This window comes from Schistocerca cancellata, chromosome 9, assembly GCF_023864275.1.
Source record: "Schistocerca cancellata isolate TAMUIC-IGC-003103 chromosome 9, iqSchCanc2.1, whole genome shotgun sequence".
In the NCBI taxonomy this organism is placed as follows: domain Eukaryota; kingdom Metazoa; phylum Arthropoda; class Insecta; order Orthoptera; family Acrididae; genus Schistocerca; species Schistocerca cancellata.
In genome coordinates this window covers 409,683,001-409,700,450 of record NC_064634.1, presented here as the reverse complement: position 1 = coordinate 409,700,450, position 17,450 = coordinate 409,683,001, and the positions used below count along the sequence as shown (strand labels likewise).

The 17,450-nt window shown below is 40.3% G+C and overlaps 1 protein-coding gene across 2 annotated transcripts in view; it reads right to left on the bottom strand.

Moving 5' to 3' along the window:
- Window positions 1-17,450, bottom strand: part of LOC126100999 (peregrin) — a 248,793-nt gene that overhangs the window by 29,922 nt on the left and 201,421 nt on the right. For both annotated transcript variants that reach the window (XM_049911665.1, XM_049911666.1), the window contains exons 19-20: window positions 9,517-9,905; window positions 3,469-3,611 (exon numbers count right to left, since the gene is read on the bottom strand). In XM_049911665.1, the coding sequence (XP_049767622.1) occupies window positions 3,469-3,611; window positions 9,517-9,905 (532 nt within the window). The remainder of the gene's footprint in view (window positions 1-3,468; window positions 3,612-9,516; window positions 9,906-17,450) is intronic.

The window sequence follows — 17,450 nt, the reverse complement described above, 5'->3', positions numbered from 1 at the left end:
AAGGGGCTGCTCACTAAATTCCAAAATCTGATCTTCGCTGAGGATGTAGAGGATATATTATTATTACCACCAACTTTTAAATTGCGCAATGATCACCACTCAAAGATAAGGGGACATTAGAGATCGTACTGAGGCATTCAGACAGTCGTTTTTCCCTTGTACGATCTGCGAGTGGAACAGAGGGGGAGAAATATGACTTTGATGCGACTTGTGTCCTCTGCCACACATTGCTTGGTGGCTAACGGAGTATATATGTAGATGTAGATGTAGAAATTGGTGGCCAAGACATGAACATGAGTTCGCTATCATGCTTTCAAACCACATAGTGCGATGCTAGCTTTGTGATGTGGTAAGAATCCTGCTGGAATAAGCCAGCGCTTTCGGGGACACAAATACGAAGGGAACCAGTTAATCTGCAATAATTTTCATATAGTTAAGTCTGTCACGCTGCCTTCGATAACTACCACAGGTCCCGTGTAAGCCCATGTGAATGATCACATAGTGTTAATAATGACCCCACCAGGCTGCAATTGTAGTGGTGTGATGGTTTGAGCAGCCATTCACTTGGCTGAGGTCATATCCAGGTACGACTGTTGACTTGATCCCATGCCCAGTTCAATTGTGGTCAACATAGGAACATGGAGGGGCCATCTTCAACAAAGTGCACTGAATGCTGCAATGAAACACATGCCTGCACCAGCTTTGTATTCCGTCATCAAATCTACCACTTACAGCCACCTATGCTGTTTTACAGAGTGTACAAGCCTCTGCCCTCCAAGTTCTATGATGAAACTTCCTGGCAGATTAAAACTGTGTGCTGGACTGAGACTCAAACTCAGGACCTTTGCCTTTTGCAGGCAAGTCTTCTACCGAATGAACTATCTGAGCACAACTCACGACCCATCCTCACAGCTTTACTTCTGCCAGTACCTCATCTCCTACCTTCCAAACGTCACAGAAGTTCTCCTGTTTACTGCGCGAGATGAGCACTCCTGGAAAAAAGGATATTGTGGAGACGTGGCTTTGTCCACACTGAAGGGTTCTTCTCAGAATGAATTTTCACTCTGAAGTGGAATGCACACAGAGCTGAAGCTTCCTGACAAATTAAAACTACGTGTCAGGCCATGCCTCAAACCTAGGACATTTGCCTTTCGCGGGCAGGTGCTCTACCAACCAAGCTACCTAAGCACAGCATATGACCTGCCCTCACACCTTTATTTCAGCCAGTACATCTGATACCTTCCAAACTTCAGTAGAGCACTTGCCTGCGAAAGTCAAAAGTCCCACGTTCAAATCACACACTGTTTTAATCTACCAGGAAGTTTCAAATTAATGTACATTCCACTGCAGAGTGAAAAATCATTCTAGTACATCATCTTGTCAGCTATTTGTGATTTCACCGTCTTTCAAGCACTTTCCATAGAGGCTCACAACAGTAGCATGGGAATAGCCAGCCAGCTTCTGACATGCTTGTTGCCCATTGCTGGGCTATAATGGTCTGCCCTATGTCGAAGTCATAGGATTCCCCCATTACAGCACATATCATTGCTAGAATGATTCCCCATTTGTCCCTACTCCACTTATGTACTTTTCTTACTGTCAAGTGCCCACAACAGCATCAGACAGCTTTTAATCTTGCAATGAGTAGTGGTCATAATGTTTTAACCTGTGTGTGTGTGATCATTTCATTTACAGCATAGCTGCAAAGCACTCAAAGCATTAACAGGGACTTCATGGCAAGGCGATTTAATTAACCCTTTTCACGCCTGAGTAAATAAACTATACATGAAAAGTTGGCAGACTACTCCACATCCTTTTAGTCACACCAATTCTGAAGGCACTAATTGTTATTTTTAAAAATGCCCAATATTTATATGAAAATACAGCTGACCATACAAAATACCAGTATTGTATTACATTGTTTACGTGATCAACTTCCTCACTAATGATAATGGCTGATCTATTTTTCTGGATTGACTGAGTCCACAAGATGAACAATTATTGCATACAACAAAAATAATTTATGATAACACTGAATTACACTATGTAATCAAAAGTAACCGGACATCTGGCTGAAAATGACTTACAAGTTCGTGACCGTCGATAGGTAACGCTGAAATTCAATATGGTGTTGGCCCACCCTTAGCCTCGATGACAGCTTCTACTCGAGCAGGCATACGTTCAATCAGGTGCTGGAAGATTTCTTAGGTAATGGCAGCCAGTTCTTTACGGAGTGCTGCACTGAAGAGGGGTACTGATGTCAGTCGGTGAGGCTTGGCACGAAGTCGGCGTTCCAAAACATTCCAATTTCTATAGGATTCAGGTTAGGACTCTGTCCAGGCCAGTCCATGACAGGGATGTTATTGTCGTGTAACCACTCTGCACATGCCGTGCATTATGAACAGGTGCTTGATTGTGTTGAAAGATGGAATTACCATCCCCAAATTTCTCTTCAACAGTGGGAAGGAAGAAGGTGCTTAAAACATCAAAGTAGGCCTGTGCTGCAATAGTGCCATGCAAAACAACACGGGGTGCAAGCCCCCTTCATGAAAAACATAACTACAGCATAACACCACCGCCTCCGAATTTTACTGTTGGCACTACACACACTGGCAGGTGACATTCACCAGGTATTCGCCATACCCACACCTTGCCATCGGATCGCGACATATGTACCATGATTTGTCACTCCAAACAACGTTTCTCCACTGTTCAATCGTCCAATGTTTACGCTCCTTACACCAAGCGAGGCGTCGTTTGGCATTTACCGACATGATGTGTGGCTTATGGGCAGCCACTTGACCATGAAATCCAAGTTTTCTCATCTCCCGCCTGTCATAGTACTTGCAGTGGATCCTGATGCAATTTGGAATTCCTGTGTGATGGTCTGGATAGATGTCTGCCTATTACACATTAAAACCCTCTTCAACTGTCGGTGGTCTCTGTCAGTCAACAGATGAGGTGGGCCTGTACGCTTTTCTGCTGTCTGTGTCCCTTCATGTTTCCACGTCACTATCACATCGGAAACAGTGGACCTAGGGATGTTTAGGAGTGTGCAAATCGCACGTACAGACATATGACACAAGTGATATCCGATCACCTGACCACGTTCGAAGTCCGTGAGTTCCACGGAGTGCCTCATTCTGCTCTCTCACGATGTCTAATGACTACTGAGGTTGCTGATATGGAGTAACTGGCAGTAGGTGGCAGCACAATTCACCTAATATGAAAAACATATGTTTTTGGGGGTGTCCAGATACTTTTGATCACATAGTGTATATCTATAGTCTTCTGCACACAAACTAAAGGTATTCTGAAAAGATACAACTATTACTCTGCATGAAGACATCTGCTAGAATTAAGCCAGAACCGAGTTTCTACATCTTACACTGCACCTTGCAAACATCCTCTGTCAACTGAGTCACTATGAGTAGTAAGTAACCTATCATGTAATGCACATACACTTACCATGTGCGCTTTGTGTCAAAGAAGAGTACAAGATACACAGGTTCTTCATAGTTTGATGCCAGAGCAAGCACATCAAGCGGTGGTGCAGGTATTGGAACTCCATTGTGCAAGTAACCTGTCCTGGGCATCTTTGGGTTTATAATCTGTGAATAAAAATAAGCTTTCATTAGAAAAGTGAATTTACACTGATAATGCACATGTTTGTGACGACTATAAAATTGTGAACAAATCATCATCACAGATTCACACTTTTTGAAGTTGAACACCAGTCTACAACAGATCACCTGTGATAAGTTAAACACCTGGACTAGAAACTGAAGGCCGTTGAGGTACTAGAGCTGCAGTGTGTTGTCCTAAGCATACGGTCACATTTTGAAGATGAGTCAATACTTCAATTACTGTTTAAAATACCATACAATGGAACTACAGAGGTCATACAGAAAGTACAGAATTTAGGGAAACAAATTCACAACAGTGTCATCTCTGGTGAACACATAGAAGCAGGGACCTGAAAACCCCAACATAAGTCAACAGGGAGATGATGTAGGATTTGATAGGTGAAGTAAAATATTTTTGTTCCATGTCACTCTAATATTGTCCACAAATCTAACTAGAACCTCCCCACAACATTCAAACCTTAACACTATATACTCTGAATCGCAGAAGTTTAAGTCTTGTTTATACTTCTGATAAGTTGCTCTTATGCAGTTCTCACCTAAAGATCTGAAAGTAATACTTGCTTATTTCTAATACTAAAGATCTGAAAGTAGTACTTGCTTATTTCTAATATTTCGGAAGAGAGTGTGTTAAGAGAAGCAGTGAGGATGGGTTGTGTGTCTTTCCTGAATACCACAAGCAGTAAGAGCATTGTTCACAAAAGCCAAGGTTCTGGGTTTGAGTCCTAATCTGGCAGGAAGTTTTAATCTGCCAGGAAGTTTCAAAACAGCACACACTCCACTACACAGTAAAATATTTATTCTAGAAATATTTTATGACTTTAATGTGGTGATTTCCACTGCTTTCTGCATCACCATTTCATTGATGATTACTGGCTTTTTCACATATAAGAGCATTTTCCCAGCCATAAAGTAAAGGGTATCCCCATCTTCTATACATTCCTCCACTATATGTCATTAAAGTTTATACAAGTTGCTGTAGCTGATGTCTTCATTCTGAAAACTGATTTGATGCAGCACAACAAAGCTTGTGCAAGCTTCTCCAGCTCTGCGTAACTTGCAAAATACATTCACTTGAACCCGTTGATTGTAGTCAAGCCTAGATCACACTTTAAAATTGTTAAATATTCCTCTCTGGTTTCACCATTACCAAATTAACTATTCCTTGATGTCTCAGGGTGTGTTCAATCATACTATCCCTTCTTTTAGTTAACATTTGCCAGAAAGTCTTTTGATCCCAACACAAACCAGTATCTCTTCATTAGTTACTCGATCTACCCATCATATCTAAACATTCTTCTGTAACATCATACTTATAAAGCTACTATTCACCCTGGTCTGTATTTTTTATCATCCATGTTTCACTTCCACATTAGGTTACGCTCCAGGAAAACATTTTCAGTAGCAGTACCAGTAAGTAATAAATATCTCAGGGGCTACATTAACTGGCCCCCCATGGCATGTGGAGCCCTGTCTGGAGGTGGTCTTACGCATGGAAATCGGTTACCCGATAAAAAATAAATAAGTTATTGCAATTTGGACAGCCTATTATTAAAAATTTCACAAAAGACTTCCTAAGACTTATTTTACACTCAATGCTAGTAAATTTCTCTCTTTCAGAAATGCATTTCTTGCTATTGTCAGTCTGCATTTTATATCCTTTGTACTTTGGCCATTATAATTTATTTTTTTGTCCAAATATCACAACTTGTTTACTATAAATCTTTCATTTCATAATCTTATTTCTTCAGCATCAACTAATTTAATCTGGCCTCATTCCACTGCTCTCATTAAACTTTTGTTGATGCTCATTTTATAACCTCTCTTCGAGGTACTATCCGTTCTGTTAAACTATTCTTCCAAGTGCTTCGCTATCTTTGACTGAATTACATTACCTTGAAACCACAACATTTTAATTTCTTCTCCATGAAATTTAGCTTCCTGCACAGGTTTATCTAGGGTTTCCTTCAGTTTTCTCAATGTACATATTGAACAAGATTGGGATAGGCTACAACCCCATCTCTCTACTTTTCAATTCAATAAACTTTACCAACAGCTGTATCCTTTATTATTTATTATTATTCGTTACAGTCAACTTTGGACTACGCTAAGCATCAGTCATTTCTTGTGCTTTTTCTTGCGTTCTTCCCAGTACTTCTTCATTTTTTCTGAGTGGGCTTCTTTACGTTCTTGCGACCAGGTTGTTCCCGTCTTCTTTGATTGCGTTCGGTCTTTGAATCCCTGTATTTTGTTGATGGCATTCCTGTATTCCATTCTGTTGTAAACTGTCTCTGGTATAATGTTCATTTCTGCAATGTCTTCTTTTACTTCTTTCAGCCAGTTAATTTGTGTCTTTCTGCTTTCCATGTATTCCAGGATTTTCTTTGCCGTTCTTTCTGGTGCCATTCTTTTGACATGCCCATAGAAACTCAGTCTTCTCTTTTTAAAGGATGTTGTCAGTTTTTCAATTTTCTCGTATAACTCTTTATTGGATCGCAATTTATATTCTTGTCCATCCTTTTTAGGTCCTAAGATCTTTCTCAGTATTTTTCTCTCTTTTATTTCCAATTTCTCCAACAGACGTTTTCTGTTCAGTGGGATGCATTCAATCGCATACAAACTTTCTGGTTTTATTACCGCATTGTAGTGCCTGAGCTTGGCATTGATGGAGATCGACTTTTTATTGTATACATTTCGGCATTGCTGGTATGCCGTTTCCATCTTTATTGCTCTTTCCTGTAGTGAAACATTTGGTAACCCTGTCGGTGTAATCCATTCCCCTAGATACTTAAATTTATGAACTCTCTTAATTATTCCATATTTAGTTTGCAATGTCTGTGTTGGGTCTGTTTTGTCCTGTATCATCAGTTCTGTCTTTTCATACGATATTTGTAGACCTGTCTTCTCAGCGATCTCATGCAGCATTTCTATCTGAATCTTTGCTGTTTCGATGTCATCTGCCAATATTGCCATGTCATCAGCAAATGCCAGACATTCAATTTTTGTTTTATTTCTTCCTAACGTTATCCCATTTTTCACTCCAGCTTCTGCCATCTTCTTTCTCCATTCCCTGACCACTTTTTCAAGGACAATGTTAAACAACAGTGGGGAGAGCCCATCCCCTTGTCTAACACCTGTTCCAATTACAAACGGTTGTGACAATCTACCCAAAAACTTCACTTGCGATTTTGTTCCCGTAAGGGTTTCCTGGATTAGACTTCTGCTTTTATCATCAATCCCAAATTCTTCTAATGTGTTAATCAGAGTTGGTCTATCAATAGAATCATATGCTTTTTTGAAGTCTATGAATGTAATTACTAGATTTTTCGATGTGCGTGCGCGAAGTTGTATTATGGAGAGTAGACTGAATATCTGTTCACTGCATGATCTTCCTTTTCTAAACCCAGCCTGATATTCACCCAGTTCTTTCTCTACCTGATTTTCAATCCTGTTTTGTAGTGCCTTGGATAGGATCTTATAGGCCACTGATAACAATGAGATACCTCTGTAGTTATTTGCATTTGTCTTGGCACCCTTCTTATGTAATGGATGAATCAATGCTGTCTTCCATTCCTCCGGAATCTTCTCTGTATCCTTTAGGTTAATTTATTTTATTTTATTTTATTTTATTTTATTTCAAACGCATCCAGTTTTGACAATTTATTTTGCCATCTTCAGGCCCTATACACATTTTCGAATCAACGAGCTTATCGTATAGCGCCATAAAACTGGATACCGTGAATCCCAATCGTGCAACTGATTCATATGAAAGTGTGACACCAACTGAGCCCACACACAGTCCATGAACCTGTTCATGTACATAGGCTCAGTTGGTGTCACCCTTTCGTATGAATCAAAATATACCTAAAAACAAAGATGATGTGACTTACCAAATGAAAGTGCTGGCAGGTCGACAGACACACAAACGAACACAAACATACACACAAAATTCAAGATTTCGCAACAAACTGTTGCCTCATCAGGAAAGAGGGAAGGAGAGGGAAAGACGAAAGGATGTGGGTTTTAAGGGAGAGGGTAAGGAGTCATTCCAGTCCCGGGAGCGGAAAGACTTACCTTATGGGGAAAAAAGGACGGGTATACACTCGCACACACACACATATCCATCCACACATATACAGACACAAGCAGACATGTGTCTGCAGAAATATGTCTGCTTGTGTCTGTATATGTGTGGATGGATATGTGTGTGTGTGCGAGTGTATACCCGTCCTTTTTTCCCCATAAGGTAAGTCTTTCCGCTCCCGGGACTGGAATGACTCCTTACCCTCTCCCTTAAAACCCACATCCTTTCGTCTTTCCCTCTCCTTCCCTCTTTCCTGATGAGGCAACAGTTTGTTGCGAAAGCTTGAATTTTGTGTGTATGTTTGTGTTCGTTTGTGTGTCTGTCGACCTGCCAGCACTTTCATTTGGTAAGTCACATCATCTTTGTTTTTAGGTATATTTTTCCTTCATGGAATGTTTCGTATGAATCAGTTGCACAACGTTTGGAATTCACGGTATCCAGTTTTATGGTGCTATTTGATAAGCTCGTTGATTCAAAAAAAGCGTACGGGGCCTGAAGATGGCAAAATGAATTGCTAAAACTGGTTGCATTCGAAATAAAATAAATTAACCTAAAGTATACGGCTGTTGGTAAAGTTTATTGAATTGAAAAGTATGTACCAGGCGATGTCCCCTGGCCATAATGGACCAACAGAGACCATCTCTCTACTGTCTCAATTACTGTATACCTTTCATGTTCTTCATCTCTTATGACTGTAGTCTGGTTTCTGTACAAGAGTAGATTCCCTGTATTTTATCCCAGATAACTTACGAATTTCAAAGAGTGTGTTCCAGTCGACAGTGTGAAAAGTTTTTTTTCTAAATCTATGTGTGCTATTAATGAAAGGTGCCTTTCTTCAACCTATAAACTAAGATAAATCATAAGATCAGTATTGCTTTGAGTATTCCTATATTTTTCCAGAACCAAAACTGATCTTGCCCTACGTCACCTTCTGCTGGTGATAAATACAGCAGCATAATTTTGTTTGTGCAAAGAGAGGAAATGATGCTTTATTTAACCGATTAAGCTGTTCTAGCTGAGACTAAAATTAACTATCAGTGTCAAAGTCAGTCCGATACTCATAATTGCCATCTGGGACGATTCAGGAATCCAATAGTGTGGCCTTACGAAGGGCCCTAGAGGACCTGGTTCGCCATTACTTGTCTCCCTATGACCTGTCCCAAAGTATCAAGGGTTTATTTGATAGTATGATTAGTGTTTTGGAGAGTAGTGTTGTGTGTTATGTCAATACTGATGTGGATTATTACTGGGTCAAAAGGAAAAAGGATGAAATCTGGTGGTTGCACATTAACATACTCCTCTTCAATAGCACCAAAATACTACCATCCAGTGAATAAATCACTGTCAATCCCCTCCCTCAATGAGGTATTGTTGAGACATGTAATATTTAATTCAAGATGCTGTTGCAGTGTCTAGTCATCATCAGATACTGTGCACTACCATCTCTCTGCTCACTGTCCACTAACTTCTGGTAACAAGCTTTTCTTTTACCACTAAAATTTGAGCCAGCTTTAACTGGAACAAGAACCGATGCACTAGCACCCATTACCAATCTCTGATACAGGGGTGTGAGAACAACTATATAGACAAATCCTCATTCCACAAAGTAACTAGATAAATTTTTCATTCAAAATGGGCAGATTTTTTAACTCAAAATACAGATTACACTGCACCATAAAATACCATTTACGGCCCGCACACTCTCACACAATTTTGCACGATTCATAATCTGTCTGACTTACGTTTCTAATATTTACTGTGCAGATTAAAGCATTTAAGAATGCTCACCAGAGCTGGATACCAAGGGTAACCACGGCACTTTGCCCACACAAGGTCAAGGGGTTCAAAGCTGGAACCGGTGCTGTTGTCACCAGCATCATCGTCTGCTCCTGATGAGTAAGCAGCCCTCATTGCTCCACCAGAAGCACCGATGCCACTATTTCCACCTACAGCGCTGGGACCACCACTGCCGCCACCACCACGGCTGCCAACACCGCCAGCACTACCGCCACTGACTCCTCCGCCACTGCCACCCCCGGCTCCTCCGCCACCACCACCACCCGAACTGCTGTTTCCTTCCGCATCTTCATCATCGTCATCATCCTCATCATCGGATGATGTGCAGCTCCAACAGCTGGATTCAGACTGTGTCTCATCGTCTGTCTCAGGTGGAATATCTGTTTCAAAAAACAGTTGTTTTTGAGATGGGCCAAGTAAATTTGCAAAGTGATGAGAGACAACAATGTTCAATGCAACAAACTCTCTCTCTCTCTCTCTCTCTCTCTCTCCAGCTCAAGCATGCACATACCCCCCCCCCCCCAACCACACACACACACATGTGCATGCACACAACCAACCAACCAATCAACCCCCCCCCCCCCGACACACACACACACACACACACACACACACACACACACACACACACACACGCGCGCGTGAGTGTGGGCGGGCGTGCGCGCAGCCCCTTTCCTCCTGTCTCATCTCACACACACAATTTCATCCAGCTACTAACACTGACAGATTCAAATATTACTTTAAGAGTCCTATAGTGTAAAAATTATAAAGTTTCTTGTTGATTAGATATAAAATAAAAATCATGAGTGCAATGAACTATTTATGTGAAGTACAAAATAACTGTTGCTTTAGGGAATGGTATTACTGATACAATTATTTTTTTATTTATCTAGATGACACAACCACAGTTTTTAATCGTACAATGACTGGTCTCAATTATAAGCTACAGTCCTCATTAGATAAAATGGTATAGCATCGTGAGCTTTGTAGTCCCCAAGACACACAAGTTTTACTACTCTTGTTTCAAATCTTGGCCATATTTATCTCTTTTTCTTAATACTAAAGCCACCCCGTATTTTTGTTGCAGAGACAGTCCAAATAAAATGTCATAATTAAATGACTGATGTCTTAATTCCACGTCCCTCCTTTCTCCCTGAATGTATTATCATAATCTTATCCCTGAATATTTATTACTACATACATTCACAACAATATATATTACATTTCAACTCTTTGCCTTTTTCTCCAATTTATCTTCTCAACTGGCAACTTAATGAAAGAACAGATCTACTTTAGTCTTTGGTCACACAAATGGTATCACTGCCAATATCGACTTATTACAAAATAATTATCAAATGATCTCTTCAAAAAGAAAGAGCAATGAGAATAGTAAAATACTAGGAGACTATATTATTAATTAAACTAACTTACACATACAACTACACCATCCAGCCTAATTAATGTGCCACCTGCGAAAAGCCTGAATATGGTCCCCAAGGATAGATGTATACTTGTGTTGAACCATTGTATTTTCCAGAATGACGAGATCACTCAGGGAGTGCCGTGAAAACAATCCCCAACTTTTAAAACTTCCACTTCTGGCCTGGACCCTTCTGATAACCGTTATAGCATGTTTACTTTCAGACTTTTCATGCCGTACACGCCAACAGCCATTTGTCTGAAGAACCACAAAACGTGATCCATCTGAAAAGGCCACCTGTTGCCATTCAGTGGACGTACACTTGTGGTATTAATATGAAAATTCCACCTGTCAGCATGCGTGTGTAAACCAGGCACCTGCTGTGGTGGCTTATCCTATCATATGAGACCGATGACTACCTGCGGAAGTAGCCATATCGTACACCAGCTCTCCTATCATTGAGGAGACACTGTTTGTAGCCCTTTGGTTCATCAGGGCAGTCAGTTGCTCAACAGTTGCACATCTATTCGCCCATGCACAACTCTGCAGTCATCACTCACACCTGTCACTTATGGCCAGGGGTGCTCCATAGTTAACTTGGCAACAGGTTTGGATAGCGTCACTTTGCCATACAGTATACTTTGACCACAGTGGCATGCGAACTTCGCCATTTCAGAAATACTTCCACCTTTGGTATGAAAAACAATGATCATACCATTTCGGATGTCAGATAAATCACTATGTTTCCAAGTTGCGTCAATGACTGCTCTGTTCTGCAACCTGACACTTTATATACACTCCACTGCTAGTGTTGCCATTAGACTTCTATGAGTGGTTATTGCATGTTCATGTCAAACAAATGTGGTAGTCACATTAATGTGACTGGACTTTGTACTATATGGACTAAAATCCTTTACATAGTAACTTGTCAACTGAAGAGGACCAAAGGTCTGCTCATAATGCAAACACATCTGCTTTCCGACAGTTAGAACTGAAGGCTATGGTTAACTATGCAACAGCATAAAGTTGGTAACTTTTAAACTGCACATGTAAGATTAAAAATGTCCAACTGATAGAGAGAAACACTAGTACAATATAGCTTAAGTACTGGTGTCGATGACTATACATGCACTACAATCAGGATGCATGACTTCCATCTGTAGACAAGATATGCGAGTAGCAAATTATCAGTTGATGATCTCAAGTGCTCAGTAAACAGCCTGTATGTACAAACTGATAAACACATAAACTATTGTATTAACAGAGATTGTGAGTAGGTGCGGCATAAGGATGGCTTAGGATTTTGTAGATTGAGTGGGCTGTGGCTGCCATTTTGAGAGAGTGGGAAGCATTGAGTAGAATCCTTTGCCACATCTACTCCAAATCCCTAGTTACATGGGTCATACCCTTGTGGAACACACAGGGGCCAGACTTCTCCGATACACCCCCTCAGCACATTCTACTCTGGTCTGATCACAGGCTTATCCTATCATAAGAGACCTATGACTACCTGCGAAAGTAGTCATATCGTATACCAGCTTTGCTTTAATTTTCGGGCAGTATGTTATGTGGGCATGACCACCAAGCAGCTGGCCACTCAAATGAATGGCCATCACCAAACTGTGGCCACAAGCAGAGTTGACCTCCCAGAGGCAGAAAACACTGCCAAATACTGCATGACTGATTTCAATATCTGTACCATCCGTATCCTTCCCCTCAACACCAGCTTCACTGGATTAGTAGATGAGAGTTGTCCTTACAACACATCCTTCAATCTCATAATCCTTCTGGCCTAGGTCTCCATTAACTCCAGCCCCATGACCCTAACTTCACTCACCCTGCACTCACATCCTCTTTGTAACAGTCTCCCTTTTCCTCAATTTATATCCCCATCCCAATCGCAATCCACATTTCCTGTGACATTGTGCGCAGCACAATCCCATGTCTGGGGCTAGAAACAGCTCACTGGCACCACATTCTTATTCTGTGTATGACACCGATTTCCAGTTGTCAGTCACCATACCCCAACCCTCCCTCCCACTCCCCGCCTTTTACCTATGGACGCCCGCTCCACCAGACACAATGTCATGCATCAGTTACCCTGCAGTGCTAGCACAATGTAGTCAACTACTAATGTAGACATACAGGTGATCTGCATATGTGTGTGATGTATATCTCTGAAGATTGATTCATCTGAAAGCTAGCAATATACACAGTCTTGTTTATGTGTCTGTTGAGGACTCAAGGCTCCAATTTTTAGTGAGTTGTTACCTTCATTCATTAAAACGTTGATATTCTTAGATTTGGCAGTGATCAGCTTGTTGAAAACCATGCTACAAATGCAAACATCCATGAAAGACAATATATATAGGGCTGCAACTGGTACTTTATAAATGAACTGGAGTAAGCCTGCATTCAATTTCAAATTTTCAGAAAATACAGATTGTTGAGTTATGCTAAAGTCCCTGGCCTTTTCATATAATCCAGCTCCCCCATATACAATATGCAACATGAATTATGGGAACAACTAGTGATGTTGCTGATAACATTTTTATAAACACAATGAGAATGTGAATCCATTGTGTAAATCTCTCAGATCATGATGTTCAACTAATGACATTTAATATCATAGTTCACTGATAAGTAACAAAATCACAAGAGTAATAAATGAGAAAGGTACCGAGGAATTCAAAAAAATCCTTACAAACTGTAAACCAGCACAACACAGCTGGTACAAATGTAAATAAAATGTATTCTGTAAGATGTTCAAAAGCTACTTTAAAAATTGTGTAAGAAGATTAGCACTTTGAGTCCTAAGCTCAAGCATAGCTCATGTGACAAGCATGCCGTGAGTGTCCCATGACTGAGCTTGTCTTCCACTATTTGTACTGTATTCAATGTTTTCTGTTTTCACACCTGCCCCCCCCCCCCCCCTCCCCCCGACAAGTTGGCTGTATGGCGCTGTCATCATGTGGATTTTTCTGAAACTATTCCAACTTCCTGAAGGACAATCCGCACCTGATCAAAACTACTGAACTGACTCATTTGTGTGGGTCTCTCATTATGCTAGAAGTGTGTTTTTTGATAAATCTGTTGAAGTTTTTGACCTGCACAGAGATAGAGAAGCTACTGAATGGTGAACTATTTGAAGAATCTGTTTGGCAAAGGGGATGTTTTTGAAAGAGAATACAGTAACTTTGCTTCTGAATTAGTCTCAGGTCCAAAAACATCATCATTATTGCAATAGATATTACTGTCCCACTATTCTACATTACTTTGGTTGATAAGTCTACTACATAAGTTATTAGGATGGATCACATTAGACAAGCAACCATTATTGTCTGAATAGAAGAAAGTGAATGTGTGGCAGGAGTGGGTGACAGCAGCAGTCCTTTTGATGTCCCCCCCCCCCCCCCTCCCTCCCTTCTGAATCAATAATAAAGCACATTGGGGCAGAAAGTAACAAGTATATATTTTGTTCCAGAAAATATAAAAGAATTAGGGTAAAAGCTGTCATTCAGCAAATTTTCTTCTTCAATTAGGGTAGGAGTTTGGGAAGAAAGGAAGTCATACTGTTATGTTCCAAAATGTGTGTAGCAATAGACTCCTAGGAAGGCATTTTGCTGATAGAATTCCTTCCACAGAAAAGAAAGTGCATCCCACAAGTATGTGTAAGGTCTGCAAAGAAAATACACAACTATCCAATGGAAAGTCTCCAAGAAGAGATACAGTATGTTGGTACTCTGTCTAAAGCTCCCCCGTACATGCCAATGTGTTTCAAACTGTATGAAATAATGGCAAATTATGGTTAATTAAAGTAATATGAATCCAAGCAGAATTTTTTTTTCCAAATAAACATGTGCCAAAATTTAAATAAAATTTCTGTGCTATATCTGTAGTAAATGTGCTTTACGTTGTAGCTTAATTACAGAAGAACTTTTCTACCTCCAATAAATGTAGCCATATTTGTAAATAAAGTTATAACAATGAAATGGTAGGTACTTAAAGAGATACAGAAAGTACCTGGGATTCTGTGACAAGCATGCTGCAAAGAATCCAGGACTCAAAGTATTAAATGCTCCTAGATCTTATATGACAAATTACGCTGATGGTGAAAGGATATTATAAAATGCTGTGCAGTCATTGGAGCATCATAATGTATGTATTTTCAACAACAAGTAAGCTCCACCAGCAACAACTTAATGATATTTTGGAAATAGCAACAAAATGAGACAGGTAAAGCAAATGTGACATGACGAACTGACCTAGCATTTTTCAAGCAGAAGGTAGACACTGTAATCAAACAAGTAGAATTCCTGTTGGAGACAGCAGATAATTCATTATCAAATAACTCATTTATATTGAAAACACAGAGTACGTGGATACAGATGAAAAAAATCAAGCTGCTAAAAGAAGAAAATGTATGGCTATATCACACAGATGCTTAAGGTCAAGTACTAAGATAAAATTTTCACCCTGAACATCAATGCGAAGACAGCACTCGAAAAAAACATTAGAAACCACATTCAGATTATACTAAAACATTACAGGTCCAAATCCCTATTCTTACCATACCAAATTTGGACACTAATACCACAGTCAAATCTGAAAATTTATGTGCAAAAGAAACAATTGTAGAAAGGGACCAGGGGCCAGAGAGGGAGAGAGAGAGAGAGAGAGAGAGAGAGAGAGAGAGAGAGAGAGAGGATACTTCCAAGGAAGATCGTCGGAAGGAAAAAAGTGACAGCTGATGAGTTTACACAACACTTGTGATAAAACAAGCAATGATTTAGAAATAATTTATAAGTAAATAAGGTACAACTCATTGGGAGACAAGACTGAAAACTATGCTAAAATGCACACACACACACACACACACACACACACACACACAACCTACATGGCTACAATGTGTTAGATGGATGCTCTGTGCCAGGTTGACAACTGTGACCTGGTGGCTGGCGGATTAGGCACACAGTGAGTTCTGCAGTCAAAGCAGTCTCAAATGGTGCTACAGAGTGCTGCACAAGTCCTGCACAACAATGTTGGCTGGAGGCTGGTAATGCATGGGCATCATAAGGGAGAGAAGGAAAACATAGGGAAAGATATGGATGAACAATAAGAGAGATGTAATGCAGATGCAAAATATGATACAATAAAAAGGACAGATGATATGAGGTTTAGAACAAAGGGGAGTTACTTGCTCTTACTGTATCACAATTATATAGAAACTTTAAAAAAATTTTGAACCACAATAAAGAACACTGGCTTTCAAGGATACATTAAGAGAATGAAATTTTAAAGAGTTGTAAAAAACTACTGACTTACCAGCAAAACAGACAGACACAAGTCCCATGGGGGAAAGGAGATCATAATCAAGATTTAGGGAAGTGCGGAATCAGTAAAAAAAAAAAAAGAGAGGTTCAGACCAAAAATAGTGAGTGCGGTAGATGCATCCTATGAGAAACCAATAAGAAAAGAAAGAGTATCCTACAAAGAAAGGTGTCTAACAGAGAGTCATACAATGAAGGAACACTGAGTAAAAAGGAAAGAACTTAGGGACTGAAGGTAATTACGTAATGACAACCCACAGTGTCCTTTTTAACCAGATACTTTAGGACTGAACCATTACTTAGTGAAAGGCCATGGAGGGATCTGCACACACCTGCTGTCAGTGTTCTTTTAAGTTTTAGAAAGAGATGAAAATCAAATTGACGACATCGGGACTGTATGGAAAAAAATTAATGACGATGAACCCAGGCAATGGATTGTTGCAGATTTCGCAGCACTTGTGTGCAGTTTGGCACTGTCATGCTGAAGGAGAGGGTGGTCCATATGTGTATGAAATCTTCACATTAAAAACTTGATTACAGCACACTGTTTCTCACGCACCGAGGAGTATGAGGAGATTAGTAATTAATGTCCCATCAACAACAATATCACTAGAGATACAGCCCAAGCACGTATTAGGGAAGGATGAGAAAGGTAAATGGCTGTGCCCTTTCGAAGGAGCCATCCTGTCATTTGCCTCAAGCAATTTAGGGAAATCACGGAAGACCAAAATCAGGACGGCCGGACACCGGTTTGAACTGCTGTCCTCTGGAATGCAAATACGGTATGCTAACCACTGTGCTACACAGCTTGATTCATCCACCAACAAAGTTACGTTCTACAACTTATGTTATACGCTAAAATTTGGAGCCCTCTAGTGGCATAGGGCTGCAAATAAATATGTAGACATGAAGAATAAATACACTCCTGGAAATTGAAATAAGAACACCGTGAATTCATTGTCCCAGGAAGGGGAAACTTTATTGACACATTCCTGGGGTCAGATACATCACATGATCACACTGACAGAACCACAGGCACATAGACACAGGCAACAGAGCATGCACAATGTCGGCACTAGTACAGTGTATATCCACCTTTCGCAGCAATGCAGGCTGCTATTCTCCCATGGAGAAGATCGTAGAGATGCTTGATGTAGTCCTGTGGAACGGCT